The sequence below is a fragment of the Talaromyces stipitatus genome, genomic scaffold, assembly GCF_000003125.1.
Source record: "Talaromyces stipitatus ATCC 10500 scf_1105507295549 genomic scaffold, whole genome shotgun sequence".
Taxonomy (NCBI): domain Eukaryota; kingdom Fungi; phylum Ascomycota; class Eurotiomycetes; order Eurotiales; family Trichocomaceae; genus Talaromyces; species Talaromyces stipitatus.
Genome location: NW_002990117.1, coordinates 3,861,813 through 3,882,919, shown reverse-complemented (window position 1 = coordinate 3,882,919; position 21,107 = coordinate 3,861,813). Strand labels below are relative to the sequence as shown.

The window sequence follows — 21,107 nt, the reverse complement described above, 5'->3', positions numbered from 1 at the left end:
ACGTGTGTCGACATTTTTGAAGAAATCCGTGCCAAGAGTCTCAAACATTTTGAAACCGGCTGATAAGAGAGATAAGAAGACTAAACAGATGTGCCGTGAAGCCATTCAATATTGGTTGTAGTGAGTTTTCTCACGAACATGTCCCTAATAAGTGGTGGTAACATGGCAGACTGAGTTGAGCGCAGATTCACCGAGCAATACTAGATTGAAGGCTACAAGTTCGGGCCGGGCTGCGCGACTCCTAATCACACACTCATCAAGGAGTTTCTTCGCTGGTACATCCACATAGCCAAGGGAAAGATCAGTAAAAGCGGCCGGGTAGTTACGTTCATGGTTCTCAATTTTACAGAAAGACTGTTTGGTGGGTTTAAAGAGAACATGCAGGTCACCATCGCTCCAAAGGACCGTAGCAAAATATTCCACGTAAGATATTGCATTACACTTGCATTGAGCGTCCCAATGTTGGAGCCGTTCTAACTACCATATAGTGGATCAAGCGAACCTTAACAGAGGAAGAGAAAGCGATTGAAAATGTCAAAGATCTGGACTATAGTTTCATGAAGAGGGACTTCCTCCGAGTAATAGCGTCGATGTGGCAGGCAGATCAGCGTCAATTCATGCCTAGCTTACTAAAGGCCATCATCATCTTAGCTCTCTAACTCTATCTGTTTATAGGAGCTAGGATCAGTGCATTCATCCCTGCCCACAAGGATCAAGCAACTAGAGGCTTGAGGTACAAGATGATGACATAGTGTTATAATGATAGTATGATGTGTTACTAATTTCTTAAATAGCACATCGACCTGGTTTTATTTCTATCTTCCATGGCACCGTGGAAGGTAGAGTGGAAAGTCAACTAAGTGTAGTTCAAAGGCAACCAAAACCCAGACTATACTGTGTAAGCCGATCCAAAGACCAATCACTTGTTTGACTTAATAAAAATGAGAGTTGACCTTTAGCCGTCGGCCTAGATTCGGAATCGGTATCTGCGATACCAAGAAACCACAGTTCGTAGTGGACTATATTCTCCTTGCTATTGCTCTCCAGCACGGGGCTTTGTTCGTGTAAAGATTATAGCCTTCGGGCCGATATTTATCCGTACGGGATAGAACACCTCACTCCTTAGATAGTTTCCTAGAGGGAGAACGTCCTGCGACCGGGATTAGAATCAGTTTGTGGTGGCGTGCAGGCTCAGTGTGCTCAGGGTGTTCAAAGTGCTGAAAGTGTTGGCTGGCGATGGCGGACGCGATGGTGGAGGAGCCGGCGACAACAACGCGTGCGGGACGCGTGGTAACACCCTCAACAAGGGCCCGAGAGGCCTCGGGCAGCGACAATATCAGCGCTGTTAGAACGTCTAAGAAATCAATGACCCAAGTCGAATTATCAGTGATAAAGAAAGCCGCTGGTCTTATTGAAGAGAAACAGAGCGGTAAAGACAGAAACAGGGACATGCTTAAAAAGATAGGCCAGTACCTGGAAAGCATCTATCAAGAGGTTAAAGCACTAAAAGAAGTCCTTATTAAATAAGAGAAAATAATTAAAGAGCAGTCTAAAATAATCCAAGAACAGAGTAGTACAATTTAAGTGCTGCAGACCTAAGTAGAAGCAATCCAAAGCCAATCTATAGAAGAATACAAGCAACTCTGGGAGCAGCTGGACACTTTCGCAAGTACCCCAGCCAATGCAATATATGTGGCTATAGTTGATAGATAATCTGGACATCAACAAGACATACCATTAGTCCCCCTAGCCCCTTCTACATTAGCTAATACGTTATTCTGCACCATCGATACGTCTCGCGTTGGAGAAGAAGACAAAGCTAAAGCCCAGATAGCTAATATTAGACAACAGATTGAGAAAGAGATACGAAAGAATGAGGAAATAAAGAATTGACGCTGTGCAGCAATGTTCAAGGACCCAAAGAATGTAGACCAAGTTAAAGTAATTTGCAAGCATAAAGATGAGATCTAGTAGGTTAAAGAAGCTGCCCAAAAGATTAATATACTAGGAATAAGAGTCCTACGAGACCAGCTATACCCGGTCAAAATCGATAATACCAACCGGACAGCCATCCTGGATGCGGACGGGAACATCCTACTAGAGGCAGCCGAGGCCTTAGGAAAGGAGAATAATGTTAACATTGCTAAGATCTCCTGGCTTAGTAAGAAGGACTCTAATAAGGCATATGGATCTATGGTGGTATATATTACAAAAGGGACTGATGCCAAACGTTTAATAGATAGCAACTACTTCGATATAGCAGGAGAATCCGCGTACACTCGAATCTTTGAACCATGAATGGGACCGGCTTAATGCTTCAACTACCAAGAGATAGGCCATAAGGCCTTTGCGTGCAAGAAGAGCCAGACCTGCGCTAAATATATAGAGAAAGGATATTACCACAACACATGCTAAGTGGTAGTCTTAAAGTGTGTTCCTTGTGGAGGACCTCATGAGTCATTTAGCAAAAACTGTTGAGTACACCTCATGCAATCTCATGCATAAATCACTCTGCGTACTACAACTCAATATGGGCAAAAGGGACATAATACAATAGAGCTTAATAAATAATAACAAGATTAGAGACTACGGGGTGGTGGCAGTATCTGAACCATATGCACAGACAATTAAGAATGCTATGGTGACAAGTCTGATGGGATATAGTTACTAGATAAAAATGATACCTACAAAGAGACATAATGGAAGATGGCCAATCTGGAGCATGCTATAGGTCCGGAGCAATATTGAAGCTAAACAGATCCTAGTAGAATTATCAGATCTAATAGCTGCGATTCTGCGTCTCCTAGACTGGGTGGTGCTAGTGGTCTCAGTCTATGTGGAGGGAAATAATGAGGAGGCACTGATATCTATAATTAGGCTGCTAAGCAGCTTAGTGGTAGACTACCGGGGAAGAGGAGGAATACAGACAGATATCCTAATAATGGGAGACTTCAACCGGCATGATCAACTTTGGGGCAGAGATCATATATCTCCTACAAGACAAGGAGAGGCTGATGCTCTAATTAACTATATAGATGAACACTCTCTCCACAGCCTCTTATCTAGAGGCATAAAAACATAGCAATCAGGAGATATGGAAATAATAATCAACTTAATATTAGTATCAACAGAACTGACAGAAGAGATGGTTAGGTGTGGCATACACTACACAAACCATGGATCAGACCATCAGGTAATTAAAATAGAGTTTAATATATCAGTTCTAGATTGACCTGCTAATGAGAGACTGCTCTAGAAGAATGCACCTTAAGCAGAAATCAGAGCTAGAGTTACTACCAGCTTGCAAATAGTTCCTTTAGATGGCTTGGTCTAGCTATAGATAGATCACCTCATGATAGCAGTCACAGAAGCAGTCTTTAAACTTATACTAAAGGCAAAGCCCTCACTATACACTAAATAATAGTGGACAACAGATCTAATGCAGCTCCGCTATACATACACCTACTGGAGAAATCAGGCCAGGTCGTAGCAAAGAGTAGGATGTGCAGTCCCTGAGCAAGCAGCAAAAGAATATCATGACGCAATCCAAAAACAGAAGAAAGCTCACTGGGAGGACTTCCTTGCGGACAATATCAATATATGGCAAGTAACCAAGTATCTCAAGCCTAATAGTAACTCTTTCAATGACAAAATACCGCCATTAGTAAAGTCAGATGGTGTCGGTATAGCAATCTTACCTATCTCGGCGCGGGAATGGGATATAGTTTTTCCGTGCGCTATAGCGTACGGAGGATAACTACATCTCACCACCCGCATCCCCCTAGTTCTTAGGATTAGTCGCAATATTAGGAATTCAGTATTACTGGCTCACTCAGCTTGTTGGATTAGCTGTCCTTCTTAGATCTTGCGATCTAACGAAGGTAAACCAACAGATGGATTTACTACTAAAGACAAATTGGAACAGGCTGAAGAGCTACTCGCTACATTCTACCCACCACTACCAGAAAGGATTGAAGATGAAGGAACTTGTCGGAACGTGAATATCAAACCTAGCGCGTTTCGGCACTGGATATCAGTTAGTCTAACGCGGCACGTGCGTGCCGCGTATATATGTAGTTAGCCACTCCCCGTCCCCCTTACTCTTGGGGGGCAGTCATCAATATCAGGAATTCTATACCATATTGATCCGGCTCGTCAGCTCGTCGGAATAGCTGTTCTACGTGACTAGTGCTAGCGACCTAGACGTAGATAAACCGACAGAACTTAACCTCAAAGGGAGCCAATACATATGTCTGATCTAACTATAGAGGAGATTAAGAGGAAAGTCTTTAATGCTAAGCCATGGAAAGCACCTAGGGAGGATGGACTCCCAGCTATGATGTGGAGGCAGTTATGGCCAGTAATTAAAGAAAGAGTATTTCTTATCTTCCAGACATCACTACGAGATGGTGACCTTCCATCTCAATAGAGAAATGCGAAGATCATATCACTGAAGAAGCTGGCAAAAGATAACTACTTACTAGCTAAATCATGGAGACCTATATTATTGCTTTCTACTCTAGGCAAGATACTAGAAGCGGTCATTGCAGAGAGAATATCATATACTATAGAAATATTCAGCCTACTACCCACCAACCACTTTAGAGCAAGAAAAAGGCGCTCCGCAGAACAAGTGATTCTACTACTTCAAGAAGAAATCTATAAGGCTTAGAGAAATAGGAAGGTCCTTAGCTTGGTCAGCTTTGACGTTGCAGGAGCATACAATGGAGTCTTCAAAGAGAGGTTACTCCAGAGACTCAAGGCAAGAGGGATACCTGACAAGATAGTCCAGTAGATTAATGCCTTCTGCTCAGGACGAACTGCAACTATCACAGTCAATAGACTAATAAGTGAATAGAGGGAATTACTATAAGCAGGCTTATCACAGGGATTACCACTTTCCCCTATGCTATTTCTATTCTTTAACGCGGACTTAGTACAACACAAGATAAATGCTTCTGGAGGATTAATTGCGTTTGTGGACGACTACACGACTTGGGTAACAGGCCTATCTGCTGAAGAAAACCATGCAGGTATTTAAGTAGTAAACGGGACCTGTGAATTCCCGCTTCCGGTTAGTTTTGCCGTTGGCGGCCTAGCGCGCCCGTACGCCGTATCGTCACGACCGCCGTCCCGAAACCCGCGACTATATAAACCTCGTCCCTCGCCGTTTTTACATCGCCTCCTTTTACTTCTGCATTTTCCCCTTCGGTTGCTTGGGCTGGTCGTCCTTCACCGGTCCAGCCGATCGCCAGCGGATCTCCACCATCGTCGCATTCACGGTCGCAATGCACGGCCACGCCATCGCGCCATCTCTCCACTCTCGGTATCACATTCCAAGATTTTGAAAGTTAGTGTAGTTGGATCTACAGTATTCAAATGGGAAAACAAATGGGATCATTCAATTATTTCAGGTCTGGCTTCTACTATGCTATACAGAGAATCCTCATTGTCTACGTCTGATCTTGTGGTGTCTGGCTATGCTTTCAAGATATCGGTCTCTTCAATTCTACGATCCTTTACAGCACGGCCTTATCAAGGCTGATCCAAGGCTGATTCAGGTCAATACAATTCCTGAACTTCATGCATCCCGGCTGTGTTACATCCCTAATCAGTCACGCCAATTTTATCAGCTCTAGGTCCCACTGTCTGAGGGTCCAGCTGACAACATATGAGTTCAAGGAGAAACAAGGCCAATAGCATAAATGCCTCATGCACTATTGATCATATTCATCTCCCACGGAATGACCTGCTTTTTCTTTCCTGGGATTCTGGAGTTGACACTCTGCGCTCCTCGTCAGCTGAGAATCAGTTGACACCAGTTCTACTGCAATATCAGAACCTATTGTGCTAGCGCTCTCCACTTAAAGTTTCAGCACTGAGCGAAGGTTCCTGTGGTCTTGCTGCATACCATGGCTAATGGCAAAAATACCGCACTGGCAGAGTGGATTGCGTGATGGCCAGGGTAAGAAGAAAGCATGACGATGCGACGATGTTCATCCACCGTAGGCGCCACTGAGACAGCTTAATTCATGTACAGTGGCAGCTGATGTTAGATCAAGAAGTGGCACATTCACAAATTCGGTCAGCATCGCCTTAATAGTGGATTGAGAGGGAAGTCTAAGGAAGTCAGGAAGCGAGGATGAAGGATACCAGGCGCGTCATTAGACTATGTCTTATCTTTGGGGCCAGAGCTAGCGTTTATTGATTCAATATTTTCTCACCAGTTGATAATGAATACTGCATTTTAGAGCTTAGTTTCATGTCAATGAAGGCGCAGGTTGTAAGTGAGTTTTAGCGAGACTTGTTATCAATAGAATCTCACTCACTATTACCTTAGAAGTGGAGAGCAAAGATCAATAACGTCAGGCTTGTCGTCAGCTGTGTCTCATTATTAAGGCTGGAGTTAACTGTGACAGCGCCGTACACGGGTCATATCTGGGTTATGTCAGATAATCCGGCTTTCAAACGAGGCAGAAAGATCGACTGTTCAATCTTACAGGTCTAAAAGGCACCTTTAGGTATATATCTAGGCACCTAGATTTCAGCCCAATATTTACCCCTCCTGATAGCTCACAAATCACCCCGCCAAAGGTGTCTATAAAGGACCCGGCTTTGAAACCTGATGGAGACAGAGAGACAGAACTCAACAGATACAATCTTGCTAGTCACTTCTTTTCTTTGATCCTAGTAAAACACTCTTCAGGATTGGCCTGGAATAAACCGACTAATCCGACAGGTTAGGGCTTTTGACGGGTTATTCCGGTGATAGGGCTTCCTACCCTAAGCGGTACTATATCGAGGCACCGCCAGCGGTACTGTATTGGGAATGGGACTCGCACATAAATATCAGCTCCAGCGCTGGCCTACACCTAGTCTTCTATTTTCCCCTCCATGCTTAGTTTTCTCGTTGACCGCTACCCTCAATGCAATATTAGTATTTTGGCCTGAGCACTTTCACAATAATCTGGATATCTAGAAGCAGTCAAATGAGGTAGTCAATTAGAAGCTCTACTTTATAGCCCCCAAATTTACCCCTCATGACTGGTCATAAATGATGTCAACCCTTGCCGGAGGCCAGCAAAGCCAGCCCACCAAAAGGTCTATATAAAACCCGACTTTGGAACCTGATATATTAAAAAGGACAGACAACTGAATATATATAATCTTGCTAGTCACGTCTTCTTTTCTTATACTTGTAAGATATATTCAGGGTTAGCCGGGAGTAAACCCGTGTCGTAAACCGATGCTTGACAAGCGTCTAGATCAGAGCTAACTCTTCACTGAACGGCGGTTCGGTGGTATTCTGATAACGAAAGGGCAGGATGCCTAAGTAATAAACAAGAAAGCCTAAGTTAACTAGTTCTATGAGCAATGGTATACTCAAAGTTAAACAGTTAATTCAAGACGATAGAGTAAAGCTAATTACATAGTAAATGAGCGTCCTTATATGTTCCATCGTCAACATAGAATTCATAGAAGTTTCTGTTGGTTTAACTACGGTCCGTATCACGAAGCATAGACGGTAGTAAGGCGCGAATACGAAGCGGCCTAATGAGCCTGACAATATGAAGATATCTTGATTCCTAATATTGTGACTGACTCCTAAGAACGAGGGGGAACGGGGGATAGCTAGTTAGATATACACGCGGCACGCACGTGCCACGTGAGACTAAGTAGTCCGGTGCCGAAACGCGTAGGGTTTGATATTCACGTTCCGACAGTTTCTCTGTTGGCTCGATCATAGAGAACATAGAAGTTCTCTGATTTCTCTGTTCTCAACATAGCCGTCCCCAACAGTGGCTCTGTTGCCCTAACCCTAAGGGTTACGGATAATCCTTTGTTCTGTCGTGCATTAGTTTCCGTAGACTAGCGCCTAATCCATTGGCTGTGACTTCACGATTCTCTGACAACCCGCCAATCCGACAGGAAGCGTGTGTTGACTCGAGGGGAATCTGTGTTCCGACTTCCACTATAACAAGGACACCGAACTCCGTTCCTCTTTTTCCACACGAGCCAAATCAAGATGGATCTGAGCTATGACACAGCTCGCATTAAAGGCAAAACCATACTTATCACCGGCGGCGCCTCAGGCTTTGGCGCTGGATACGGTGCTCGCTGGGCAGCGGCAGGGGCAAACGTGATACTCGGTGACATCAATCCAGCCGGCGAAGAAGTCGCCGCGCAAATCCGCCAGGACACGCAAAACGAAAATGTTCATTTCATCCAGCTAGACGTCACATCTTGGAAATCTCAGGTCAATTTCTTTCGCGAATCTGTGAGATTGAGTCCACATGGTGGAATCGATACTGTCGTTGCGAATGCTGGTATCAACAATAGCGAGGAATCTCGATCCTTCGAAAACCCACACGTCGACTACTTGAACGATCCCAGCCCGCCGGCTCCGAGTTTCAAGACACTGGATGTTAACCTCACTGGCGTGATGTATACAGTGCACCTAGCGTTGTTCTTTCTACCGAAAAACCCAGGCTCGATGCCGTGTGAACAGGAATCGGTTGCCTCGGAGTCGGGGCGAGATAGACATATCCTGCTCATGGGGTCCGTTGCCAGTTTACATCCGCTGATCACGCAGGCGCCGTATACCGTTTCGAAGCATGGGGTACTTGGATTGTTTCGGAGTCTACGTGTGACAGCTCCTGTCAGCGCTGGAGTTCGAGTCAATATTATCTGTCCATACTATACCGATTCCACATTTATGCAAACGCCTGTTCGGGTACTGTTGGCGGGGGTGCCACTCGGGAAAAGTGAGGATGTTATCGATGCGGCGTCATATTTGGTTGCCGATACAGCGTGTATTGGCCGCTCGCTGGTTACGGGACCCAAACTGAAACTTGATTATTCGACGGGAGAATTTGAGGCTCTGCATGATGGAAACGATAAAGAAGGAGCTGTTTGGGAGTGCTATCTAAATGACTCGGACCCAGCAGATATCTTCACTCAACGGATGCTCACGGTTGTTCATGCCGCTGTGAAGGCAAGAGGATGGGCTGGTTGGGTGTCTGGTATGGCTGGTGCATTGACGTGGCCAATCCGCCATTGGTGGACTTCAAAATGAGCACTTGAGCATTTAAGCGTGACATTACTGTATTTTTAGATACAGGACAATGTAATTTGGTCTTTTGAATAGAATGTGAGCTTCCTGTGACAGCCCTCAGCACGGTCAGCCTACGGCTTGGTAACATGCGGCTCTTGGCCACGTGGCGGAGCTTCCCGTACAAGGAAGCGGAACATGAGGCTATTGCGAGATAGGGCTTCGGCCCTGAGCGGTGCCGTATTGGGAAGCGGTACTGTATCAGGAAGCTCCGTCCACACAAAGGGCCTCATATAAAGGGCTACGCGTAGAGAGGCTGATTCCTTTTCTTCTTCCTTCCCCCTTCATGCTTGATATTCTTCGTAGACGAGCGCACCTAGATATTTACTCAATATAAGGTTTCGGCAGTGTCACACTTCCAAGGGTTACATGCTATGAAATGCCTTGCTGTGGCCATGCTTCTATATAGGAATTTCAGTCATGCACATGAATGGACTCTAATAGAATCATGAAATAAAAATAATATCATTAAAAAGCCCGAGTATTTCTTATTCTAACTAGATATTTTTCTTCTATATTAAATATAAATTCAGAGCCCTATCATAGTGTGAAGAACTACTTAAAAAGACTCTTAAAAGATAGTAATTAATATATTGGTGTCGGAACGTCAATTCATGTGACGTTGCTCATTTCCTAACTACGGAGTAGCCTATTGTTATGAGCTGACCTCATGAAGGGTGTTTGGGCGAAGCCCTCACAACAGCTACTCCCATGACATGAAGCTATTCCCAGATCCCGATTGCCTGCCCGGAACCATATGACACCCATCTATCCAGAGTCCCCGGAAGGAAGCCTGCCGGAAGCCCCTATTCCCCTTTTCCTTATAAGATTGTATGCGCGTGAAGAACCTGTTGTTTCCTTCCTCTTTCTTTCCTCATGTTACGTTTTCTATTCAGATATGCCCTTATAGTGAGCATTAGGCGGGACTAGCCCGTAACACCTATCGACGAGATACTAAACATACAGAAGAAAGAGAAAAAGGAAAAGGAAGCTCGTACGCGCTCGCTACTGTTTTATACGGTGCGCTGACGCCGCGGCGGTGCCTATTTGGGAAGTCGTGAAGTTCAAAGGCAACTCCCGTCCTAGGGCTCAGGGCTACGGCACGAAGTCTGACAACAGCACCGTATAGAACAGTAATGAGGCGCGTACAGCCGTCACAGAGTGCATATAAATAGATTCTTAAGATATAGTAATAACTAATATAGGCAGGCAGTAAGTATTTCTTTGCTGACCACCTACACCCCTTCAAGCCCCACCACACTATGGAAATCACCGGGGTCAACCGTAGTAAGTCCAGGCCCCGGAGTATCTCCGTGATCCATTAATCTCTACCTCGTACCGTCAGCAAAACCAGGGATAGCTAGCATATGCATATATCTAATCTCGGATTTGGGGGCTAGTATTTGCAGGTAGTTATATCCTGTGGAGGTCTCCATCGGTCTAAATGGTCAAGCTGACGCTGTGTGATTTCAGCTGCTAATATTCTACAAAGGACTGCATTATGCCTGAGACCTCGTGAGGCTTGAGCACTGGTACATAAGTTGCCCAGGTGGACATTGGAACAGGAAGGAAAAAGCAAAACGTGAATCCCGGTCTCTTGTGTTCCCGGGGGCCATCCTTCTGGTATGCAGTAATCCTACACTACTATGTAATTAATTCCATGGTACCTTCAACCAATTGCAAACCCCTTTCAAGCATATGAGGTATCCACTGCCACGTCTTGCGGCATTTGAGAGCCGTGCCCCGCAGCGGCCCGCAGGGTGATCCGATGGTTTTGCGCACGGCCGATCTACTTGTTCAAGGGATTCAACAACTGACCCCGGTGAGCTGCATGTTCCAACTTCAGATGTGATGAAAACTTCCCGTGGGGCGCCTGACCAGCACTGACGATCTGTGGAAAGTATCTATCTTCCTTCACTTGTGGCCCGCCTTATTCGAGCTCCTCCTCCTGCATGGAACTTTACTGTGATAGGTTGATTGTTTCTTTTAATAGCTCTGAGCAAACAGCAAACAACCCCTAATCAGAGAAAAGTGGAAATTGCAAAAATGGTGCCACTCCTTAGCCCCCACAGTCTACTCGTTTTTCGCATTCTGACCCCAGGTCTTCTTATGCTTTATTATTGGCAATCACCCTCCCTCTCGAGGTTCCTCAGTGTCCTTTGCCTTTTCACATGTTATGTCCTGTTCGGACAAGGCACTATCTTCAAAATGGCTTCAATGATATCACCAGTCGATTTGATGCCTAGCGGGATCGAACACGGAAATGGTGTCATGGTGGCTATTACAACACTTTTCACGTTTCTCGCAACAGTCGCGGTCATATTACGATTTATCTCTCGAAGGATATCCGTGACCGTGAAATGGGATGATTGGTTCAGCCTCATCGCCCTCATATTCGCATACGGATGTTTCATAGTCACGCTCCTTGACGCTACTATTGCCCACGGTGGATATGATATCGAATATTACAGTGCAGCAACATTGGAAAAATATCTCGAAGTAAGATATTGATTCTATCTCTTTACGACAGTCAATGAAATTTTGATTTGTCCAGATAACACTCGCAGAAAACGTATTGTACGTCGCGAGTATCTCGTTCTCAAAAGCAGCAGTCCTTCTCCTTTACCACCGCATCTTCAAAATTCAAAAATCCTTCCGCGTTGCATCGTGGCTCGTCGGCTTTCTGATCGGCGGTTACTTTATCACCAGTCAATGCCTGTTAATTTTTGCATACAACCCAACTGAAGCACAATGGAAACCATGGCTGCCACACTCTGCCAATTTTAATATAATCGCAAGCTGGATAGTCATGAGCAGCATCAACATGGTGGTAGATTTCCTTATTCTCTGCCTCCCGCAGCCGGTTGTGTGGAGGCTTAAGATGAATCTGAAAAAAAAGGTGCTTCTGTCTGGACTCTTTTGTTTCGGTATAGTGTGAGTACTGAACACAATCTTGCACTCCAAGGTTCAAAAAGCGAGATTAACATTGGAAGATCTAGTATCTGTATTGCGGACTTGATGCATATTATCTGTATCTCAGAGGTCGACATCAATAATCCTACAGGTATGTCATGGCTGCAACGAAGCGCTCAAGCTAGGTGCTATCGCTAACCTGCATTTCTCTAAAAGCCACTGAGGCCAGCACTGCCATTTGGCAAAATGTCGAATTGAACTTGAGTGTCATCGTCACTTGCCTTCCAACATTTCCAAGCCTAATCAGCCACTTGCGCAAAGGCCCTCGTAGTAGTGCGTCGAGGTCTTATGAGAGGTCTAATGATAATGAACATAAAAAGCCGCTCAATAACGGTGGCTTCCCTGGCATGGGAAACTCTACAGCATTTTCGGGGGGGTCCGAAAGGGAGCAGAACTCGATGAATAAAGCATGCCATGGCTCGAGCTACAACATGGATCACATGGGCCCGGTGCATGTACAAACAGATGTAAGAGTGAAATGGGATAGAGAGTCGCACCAGTCATCATGGTCGATTGTTTGAATATTCAAAATATTCAAATGTTCTAATGAAGAATATACGAAAGCTACACGCATGGATCTCTATAGCTAGGAGGGTCCATTCTACGTGGACGTTTAGCAAGGGTTTTGTTTTAGTATCCAAGCACTTGAGCACCAATTTCATACTTCAGACTGAAACAGTTTGCTCTTGATTTCTGCAAGCAATTTTCTCAAACCATAAATCAACTTGGAAGACCCCTCTGTATTTAAACTTCTTCCGTCTCGTAGGCCCCGATCCTGCGAGAAGGCATCATACCCAAGCTTATTGATAGTGGAACTTCCGTGGAAGCTTATGGGAAAACTGCCTGAATTGGAGAGAGCTAAAGAGAAGAGCAAGTATCTTCATGTGGAGAGTTGTTTATGTGAGACAGGTTGGGGCGGAATGATCATCCCCCTGCACACCGCCCACTACAGTCATAGTACGTATATGAATGCAAGTGAAAACAGTGATCTGGAAGTGCGATTAATAGGCAGATTCTCTCATAATGGCCTCCCGCATGGACGGCCTCCTGTGTGACAGCTCCCTGAGCTCCGAAGGTCTGATATGGCGCTGTTGGGAGTTGACCGGAGCAATCCGCACCTAGGGCAAGGACCCTAGGCGGTGCCGTAACGGGAATCTCCCCAGCGGTGCCATATTGGGAAAAAAGGAGAACAAAGGGAGCGCGCATATAAAGGAGCCCTTTGGCGAGGGGTGTTTGATTTCTTCTTCTTTCTCTCCCCATGTTCGATATTCGCTGTACGTAGGCACCTAGATAGCTAGATTGGCCGCTTGTCACATTGACATGGTTATATGCAGGATATACATATAGCTCTATAGCTATGTAGTAGATATGCAGATTTACAGCGAGTATTAGTATGATTGTGTAACCTAGAACACAATCACGTCACGTATAAACTCATTCTAAATAGACAAGAGAAACTCACAAGATGATCATAGTTAGATATCTTGAATGAATATCGCAACCGGGCAGTCTTAGAGAAAATATATGCAATCTGCTGGGCCACAGAATACTACAAGCTGAGATCGATGTCAGATTCATAACCAACTACTTACCACCAGACATGCAATATACTTGCCGCTTCTAGATATACCATTTAAAGGAGAGTCAGATGGGCATCAGTAACAATGATCTTGTTCATGTGTTTCTTCAGGATCACTTTTTGCATTAGCTGGAATCATTGAGCCTTTTAGGAAGAATTGCAGAAAGTATTACCCTGATTTGGACGTTACAAAGTGTTATGGTATATATTTTTCAACTTGAGTTTATTGTTATTCTTTGTTCTAACAACTTGACCAGAGTGACGCAGACACAGAAATATGCAGATTCCTTGATGATGCAATGCGATTTATTCGAAAGAATATCGCAATGATCGATCAGGCGCCTCCCCAGCTCTATGTATCGGCGCTTATTTTTACACTAAGAAGAAGCATAATTAGGAATAAATATATAGATAAAATTCCGAGGGGGATCCAAAAATTACCAGAAGTGGAACCAGCCTGGAGTACAGTGTTGTAGACCCTCGAAGGCCATTCTGATATAGTCACAGTAGTGGTGTTCTCTTCTGATAGCACATTAGTAGCTTTTAACTCTCATAGTGAAACAGTTATACTCTGGGATCTAGCTACTGGCACCCTGCAGCAGACCTTTAAAGGCCATTCTGATTGGATTACAGTAGTAGCATTCTCTCCTAATGGAACACTGATTGCTTCTGGCTCTCACAATTACCGCTCCGTACGAATCGAATCGAATCGAACTTTTTCCTAATTCGATTCGATTCGAATTAATCCTGAATATGACTATTCGTACGAATTCGAACCCACAGTCGATTCGAATTCGATTCGAGGTTCGCGAACTTATTTGATCTAGTCCCAATTGGGAAGGCGGTAAGAGATACTCGGCAGTACTTTTGTTCAACACCATGTCCAGCAACGTACTCGATTTTACATATATAGCAATACCGCGTACAATTTAACAATTAACTCTTATCAAATAAGAGATATAGGGAGAGCTAAGCTAGAAATATTCTAGGATATAAAATTTTACATAGTTTTCCTTGAATCTAACAAGTTGTCAGGCAATATGAACAGAAATCATTTTTTACTCCAAAACGTCAATCTCAGGAATATATCATTTCTACTCCTGAACTCCTGGAACATCACGAAAGCCTTATTTTAAGTCTATATTGCTTCAAATTAAATTAACTGACAGATCACACTTATTTACACGTAATAAATAAATATAGAGTGAAAATATCAACAATTGCATACATAGTATTGTCGAGGACTGAGGTGCAGTGAAAGAATAGTATTAATCAGGCTTAGCGGATAAACCACGCGGACACGTCTCCATGAATACGCGCTTTTATCCATAACAAGTTCAAACCGTCAGCTTTGAAGGTCATAAAACCAGCACTTTTGAAGAAGATATAACTAAAGTAAGTGATTAATCAAGGCACAAGATGGATATACTAATATTGTATTCCAGATGACTTCTCCACTTGCTCCAATATTCGAACTTCCCCATACTAGGAAGAAAAAACCAGTGATAGTGTTGAAATTGACTCACACATCATTCTGATTATGGCTCACATGCTTCGTAGAGTGGCAGCTGAACAAAGCTGCAACTAGTCCGGTGCGTGATAGCAAGACTAATGTGTAGTTGAGTGCCATCACCTACTCTGGCCCATTCGTAAGCTCGTTATGTGGCATATCTGTCCCCCAAGGCACTCTCGACTCAGGGCTGTTCGGACTATGCCTTGTTCTGTATAAATAGCTCCTGCTAGAAAAATATCATGTGCTGCTGTGTGCAAACACATTCTCGAACGTGCGAATCGCACGTTACAAACACCAGAATGCCTCCATCAAGGATGTCTTTCTCAGTGATAATCATTTTCCTATTTTAGTTCCGACACACTATTTCAGAAAAAAGAGCTCAGATTCTAGAGTGATGTGTCATCATAATCAATGCAAACGTTTTCTATCTAGATCAATTTTTCAGATATTTGGAGATGGTACCTAAATACTCGATTTGACCACTTCTATCCTCTTCGTATACATTGCAAACTAAAAAGTCTTGAAACCGTTGCAGACTTGCAGAAGGTAACTGCCAGTCTTTTCACATACGGATGTGATCATCGTTGGCAAGTCATATAATACAATAATATAATGTCCCGGTGAACTACGGTCTGCTATTAAGTGAGCAGCAAGCAACAAACAGAAGATGCCTCCAACCATCATTCCTTAGTCTTACCTAAACTGCACAAGAGCTTTTTTGTTGCAACACCCATTGCTGACTCTGTTTTTGTCCATTGCATATTTTCAGGGGCGGCTTCAAATCGCAAAAAGGAAGGGTATGGATGGACAATGTCATCTGCGGGCAAAGCCACACCCGCGATAAAGCGTTGAATTACTGGGTCAAGGGACTGGAGATGGGCCACAGCACTGGGGTACGCATTCCGGACATAGTTAACCAAGAGATCTAGTTTGGCATTAGAAAAGGAGCGATTTTTCCTAGTACAATGTCAGCATCCTATTGTCAGCGATGAGGGTCGGCTTACATATGACTCTTTTCCAAGTCTGATGCACAGGTCAGAATGACAACAAATCCAATACCACTTCCAAGCCGCCACCACCGCTTCCCAAGATTTTTATCTTCCACCACGTCCTTTCGATTCCACTTCTTGCCATTCTTTTCAAATTCACCGACCTTTTCTACTATCAAGTCGTGAACTATAGTCATCATTTTACGGCCGTTACGTTGGAGCACCACCTCCTGCTTGTCCTCTCTTTTCTGCAACTCTTTATCAAATTCATGGACAAAGATGTAAAGAAGGACCTGGGCTAGACGTTGATGTACTGGTCCGTGATGAAGGTTATCATGGGTTGATGCTAAAAGCCGACACGCAGCAAAACAAATCTCCGCCAACGAAAGGTTGTGGTAAGCCGGAAGCACAACTCCAGGTGCCTGACATTCTCGTGACAGCCACTCATTCCAGCCATTCAAGACAACATTAGTTTCGTCAATAATACGATCACCCATTTCATAGATCTGACGCAAAGTCGCAATACTAAATGATTGGCCGGCATTTTTCATCAGAGTCCTAAGTAAATTCAAGCGTATAGATTCAGCTTCACTGAACGGGGAAGAATGAGTCCCTGAAATAGTTCTGGTTCGTGAACGTTTTCGTTTATTACCCGAACTCAGCTTCTTGTTGGCGCCAGATTCATCATCATCTGTATTTTTGCGCTTCCGCGCGTTGTTTGCTTGATCGATAATGTGACTTCTGGATTGCTTACTTTGCTGCAGATCATCTTCCAGCGGACTTGTCGACACATGTAACCTGGCAATGAAGTTTGATAGGTCTTGTTGCAGCTGGAGGGATGGAGATGTACTATTGGAAATGCACCCAGTCCCAGGCTGCAAGCCATCTCGACTATCCGGTTCTAGAAGTCCCAGACTTTGGGGCTCACCAGACTCCAGTTCGTTCTCTTCAAGTGAAGCATCTCCTAGCTCTGTGCCTCCAACTGCACTCTCTTCTGGTCCTCTCTGGAAGTGCTCTTGTTCTACAACTGAGGATCCCTCCTCACTGGGTGATCGTGGCTGGTCAGATACTTCAATCTCAGCAACCACTTCTTCGCCAGACTCTCCTTGTTGGGTTGCTGGATTTGCGATCTCGGTCCTCCGCTCGGCATTGCTCGAACATGGTACGGGATCCATAAATTTCACCCGTGAAGCTCTGATTTCACTCCCTTCATGAGCGTCACAGCTGGGTCTACTAGTAACATGACGATCTGGCGGAAATGTTGATGATGTGGAAACGGGCACTCGGAGACTGTCAGAAAAGCCATGAAGCCTTCCAAAAAAAGCGAAATAAACGTTTCGCCGTACATACCATGTCGACACTGTTCCTGAGACATCCACCCCATCAGTGTGCAGAGGGTCAAGGAAGAGTAGCCTACGGTCGTGTCTTTGGGCCTGGCTGCTAGGAAGTCCACAGCGCTCTTTCAACCCGGCCGTAGAATCCACGAGGCTAGGGAACTGTGGCTGTTCGCGGGGCGTAGCCATTGAGAAACATTCCACAATGCGGTGGACTAAGGTGGGAAAGACTGTGGCATTGTATTCATACCCTTCCTGGTCCCGAGCGTTGAGCAGGACACTCTGTGCGATCATCACATCCGGGGAATGCATGATGAGCTTCTTAATAGCTGGGGACTGGAAGCCCAACTTATGTGCGAACATTGCCATCTCATAGATCACTATTGCGTCCAGCGTTTTATTTTGGGATTTCGCCAACGAGTTGGGTGTGGTCAATGTTCGTGATATTCTGGAGTACACACGCATTGCATACAGCCAAAGCTGTCGATAAGAAAGCTCTTGCTGCACTTCACGGCTACCGAACCGCCTCTCAAAGGTGTCCTCGGACGTCTGGATGAGACATCCTTCCTCGAGAGAATCACCGGGACTGTAACAACACCGCAAAGCCCGCCGCACCGTCGGCCCATTCTTGCTGAAGTTGACAAGCAATTTCATTGCATTGCCACATTCTTTCAGATATTCGATATCTCGAAAGAACGTTCGCAACGAAGGGATGATGCCATCGTAATCACGCAACCATTTCCACATCCGAGCTCTCTCAGATAAATTAAAATTGGAGAGAACTTTTCCGCTACGTAGCAAACGCTGAAGCTTTCTAGCGTCCCTGTACGAGGCTTTTGGCGCCATCAGCTCCAATCTTTCGATCGTGTGGGCGTCGATCTTCATCATCGCCTCAAGGTCAGGATTGGTCGGGTCGGAACTCACGAGGGAGACCCAGAATTCTCGGAGGTGCGAAGTCAGATAGTGCACGATTTCCTGCAAACGGTTAGCCCGGGTCAAAAGGAATGGAAGATCAAATGACCTCATCACAGCGCAATGCCATCACGTTGGCCACATGTTCCAAGCTCATCCCACCCCACAGTCCAGGAATCGACAGCAGGGCATCAAAGGCGGAACAAAGGTCGATGTTCTTGGAGAGCTGTCGGAGGTACCGGGCCTTATCATCAGTCAGGCGCGCCCACCACATTCTTTGAATAAAAGCATTCGGTTCTTTTTGGTACCGACGAATCTTCCGATAAATCTCTCCATCGCTTGGCTGTTCCTTCTCAAAATATCCTTCTGTGAGGGCAGTCCGTAGTTCATAACTGATATCTACAATCCCACGTCAATCGGTGTGGCGAAGGTAGGGGGTATGACTTTCCGGAGTAGACGTACTTTCGAGATAAATGTCGACCGTCCACCATCGATCACCAGCGGTAAGAACCTAGGCGCCAGCTCGGATACGATGTCGACCATGTAAGCAAAGGACTTGGCCAGCCAAGAATTGGAGATGAAGTAAATGATTGGGATCAGAGGTTAGCAAGTCCTTGAAAGATTTCCCAGCGGCTTGCAATGCCGCACGGAGGTCTTGCAGAGAAATGATAGCCGCAACATGATTTTGAGCATCAAGTCAGCGACAGCCTTCCTTTTGAAATTTTTCACAGAGCCGATCAATGATGTGCTGTTCGACTGATTGTGAGGAATCAGGATGAAAGCCGATTTCTTCGAGATCAATCTTAGCAGTTCCTTTGTAGTTACGACTTCGCTCAATTTCCAGATGAGCTTCAGCGTGCGTAGAGGGAGACTGCATAGTTCGGACTCTCAAGGCAAAGTCTTGATTTATGCGTCGAATCTACTCTCACTTGAAATCGAAACCCTAACCCCCTTGACGTACTACAACGCCCTAGCAAAGCCCTCCTTTATATGGCGGGAGCTCTAAATGGCGTCCGCTAATTCGAACGCCAAGGCCTAGATAACGGCCACCAACTCGCACTAGTATCGACACCAACTAGTACTGACACCAACTCGGTTTTTGACACCAATTCGTATTGACACCAACTCGTACTGACACCAACTCGAACTGACACCAATTCGTACCGACACCAACTCGAACCGACACCAACTCGAACTGACGCCAAGTAGTACTGACACCAACTCAGTTTTTGGCACCAATTCGTACTGACACCAATTCGTACTGACACCAACTCGAACTGACACCAACTCGAACTGACACCAACTCGAACTGACACCAACTCGAACTGACACCAACTCGAACTGACACCAACTCAGTTTTTGGCACCAATTCGTACTGACACCAATTCGTACTGACACCAACTCGAACTGACACCAACTCGAACTGACACCAACTCGAACTGACACCAACTCGAACTGACACCAACTCGAACTGACACCAACTCGAACTGACACCAACTCGAACTGACACCAACTCATACCGATACCAACTCTACTGACACTAACTCTACTGACTCCAACTCTACTGACACTAACTCTACTGACACCAACTCTACTGACACCAACTCGTACTGACACCAACTCGTTCTGGTACTAACTCTACTGACACCAACTCGTACGTACTGGCATTAAATCGTACCGACAATATCTCGTGCTGGTACTAGCTCATACCGGCACCGAATCGTTCCGGCACCGACTCGTTCTGACACCGACTCGTTCTAACACCAACTCCTTCTAACACCAACTCGTTCTAACACCAACTCGTTCTGACCCTCTGGTGGTCAAGGGAGACATCCGCTGCTTGTGCTATTTCAAATGCTCCGGGAGCTCACCAACATGCAAGTAAAGCAAGAAATGGAGACTGTAGAGAGCCTACCGAAGGTATGGTCCTTACCATCGCCGCGTGAGAAGCGAGTTAAACAGATTAGTCTTTGACCTGATCCTAGTTGCTCGCCGTCAAGCTGACTCAAAACGCTTCGGCCATGGGCTGAGTTGGTGAAAATTTCACGAGCTTGATAGCTAATGTGGTTCCTCTTTGGTTTTGAGAGGGCGAAGAGAAAGACGAAGTACGGATATGTGGTCAAATGCATTCTCTGCCAATGTCAGACGACGGAAGCAACACGGGGATGTGAGAAATTTTTAGCGTGGCAGCGCCGGAACGGCGCTGCTTAGGTAACCAACTGGAACACGCTATCCTGAAGCAGTTAGCGCAGGAGGAATACTTATGGCGTCACCCCTCGGGAAACGATCCAAATTTTTCTATTTTTGCAATTTCAGCCTTGTACGCGAGTCATATAAAAAGGTGGCAGTATTCATCTAGAAGGCGTTGCCTGACCAATTCCTGCCGCAAAGAAATAATCAAGAAAGGGTGCTATATAGCTATTAGCTCTATACAGACAAAAATTTGTTGTCAAGCTAGGCAGGTCAAGTAGCCTATTTGCAATAAAGTAAACGGCTTCCATATCGTGGGAAACATCCTTTGTCTTTCTTGTCTGTGTCATGCTTTTCCCGATATCTCCTGTCAAGTCATCAGCTGAAAAATTATAAGCATCCAATTGACTGAAAACCAATTACCCATTTTAACTTCGCCATCTTCGTGGATATATATATTATCACAATGCAGGTTGCCAAGGAAGAAACTTCTACTTTCCCCGTA

General features: G+C 45.1%; 5 protein-coding genes across 5 annotated transcripts, besides 4 other annotated features; 4 read left to right on the top strand and 1 right to left on the bottom strand.

Moving 5' to 3' along the window:
• Positions 1–138: 138 nt before the first annotated feature.
• TSTA_022760 (uncharacterized protein) lies at positions 139–659 on the top strand (the record flags this gene model as incomplete). The annotated part of the gene is made up of 3 exons (XM_002484411.1): positions 139–157; positions 212–423; positions 489–659. 3 exons carry the CDS (start codon positions 139–141, stop codon positions 657–659), a joined length of 402 nt encoding a protein of 133 aa, XP_002484456.1.
• A 1,246-nt stretch (positions 660–1,905) lies between these two features.
• Positions 1,906–2,298, top strand: TSTA_022750 (uncharacterized protein; the record flags this gene model as incomplete). The annotated part of the gene is made up of 2 exons (XM_002484410.1): positions 1,906–1,941; positions 1,975–2,298. 2 exons carry the CDS (start codon positions 1,906–1,908, stop codon positions 2,296–2,298), a joined length of 360 nt encoding a protein of 119 aa, XP_002484455.1.
• Positions 2,299–2,593: 295 nt separating this feature from the next.
• Positions 2,594–3,679: a mobile genetic element.
• Positions 3,680–4,252: 573 nt separating this feature from the next.
• Positions 4,253–5,026: a mobile genetic element.
• Positions 5,027–8,026: 3,000 nt separating this feature from the next.
• TSTA_022740 (short chain dehydrogenase/reductase, putative) lies at positions 8,027–9,270 on the top strand (the record flags this gene model as incomplete). The annotated part of the gene is made up of 2 exons (XM_002484409.1): positions 8,027–9,032; positions 9,149–9,270. 2 exons carry the CDS (start codon positions 8,027–8,029, stop codon positions 9,268–9,270), a joined length of 1,128 nt encoding a protein of 375 aa, XP_002484454.1.
• Positions 9,271–11,320: 2,050 nt separating this feature from the next.
• On the top strand, positions 11,321–12,756 carry TSTA_022730 (uncharacterized protein; the record flags this gene model as incomplete). Its single annotated transcript, XM_002484408.1, has 4 exons — positions 11,321–11,611; positions 11,667–12,046; positions 12,112–12,176; positions 12,242–12,756. The coding sequence occupies 4 exons, from the start codon at positions 11,321–11,323 to the stop codon at positions 12,604–12,606; spliced, it is 1,101 nt and encodes a 366-aa protein (XP_002484453.1). The 3' UTR covers positions 12,607–12,756.
• A 1,603-nt stretch (positions 12,757–14,359) lies between these two features.
• Positions 14,360–14,473: a microsatellite.
• A 1,384-nt stretch (positions 14,474–15,857) lies between these two features.
• On the bottom strand, positions 15,858–18,686 carry TSTA_022720 (uncharacterized protein; the record flags this gene model as incomplete). The annotated part of the gene is made up of 3 exons (XM_002484407.1): positions 15,858–16,134; positions 16,182–18,475; positions 18,522–18,686. The coding sequence occupies 3 exons, from the start codon at positions 18,684–18,686 to the stop codon at positions 15,858–15,860; spliced, it is 2,736 nt and encodes a 911-aa protein (XP_002484452.1).
• A 960-nt stretch (positions 18,687–19,646) lies between these two features.
• Positions 19,647–19,757: a microsatellite.
• Positions 19,758–21,107: the final 1,350 nt, after the last annotated feature.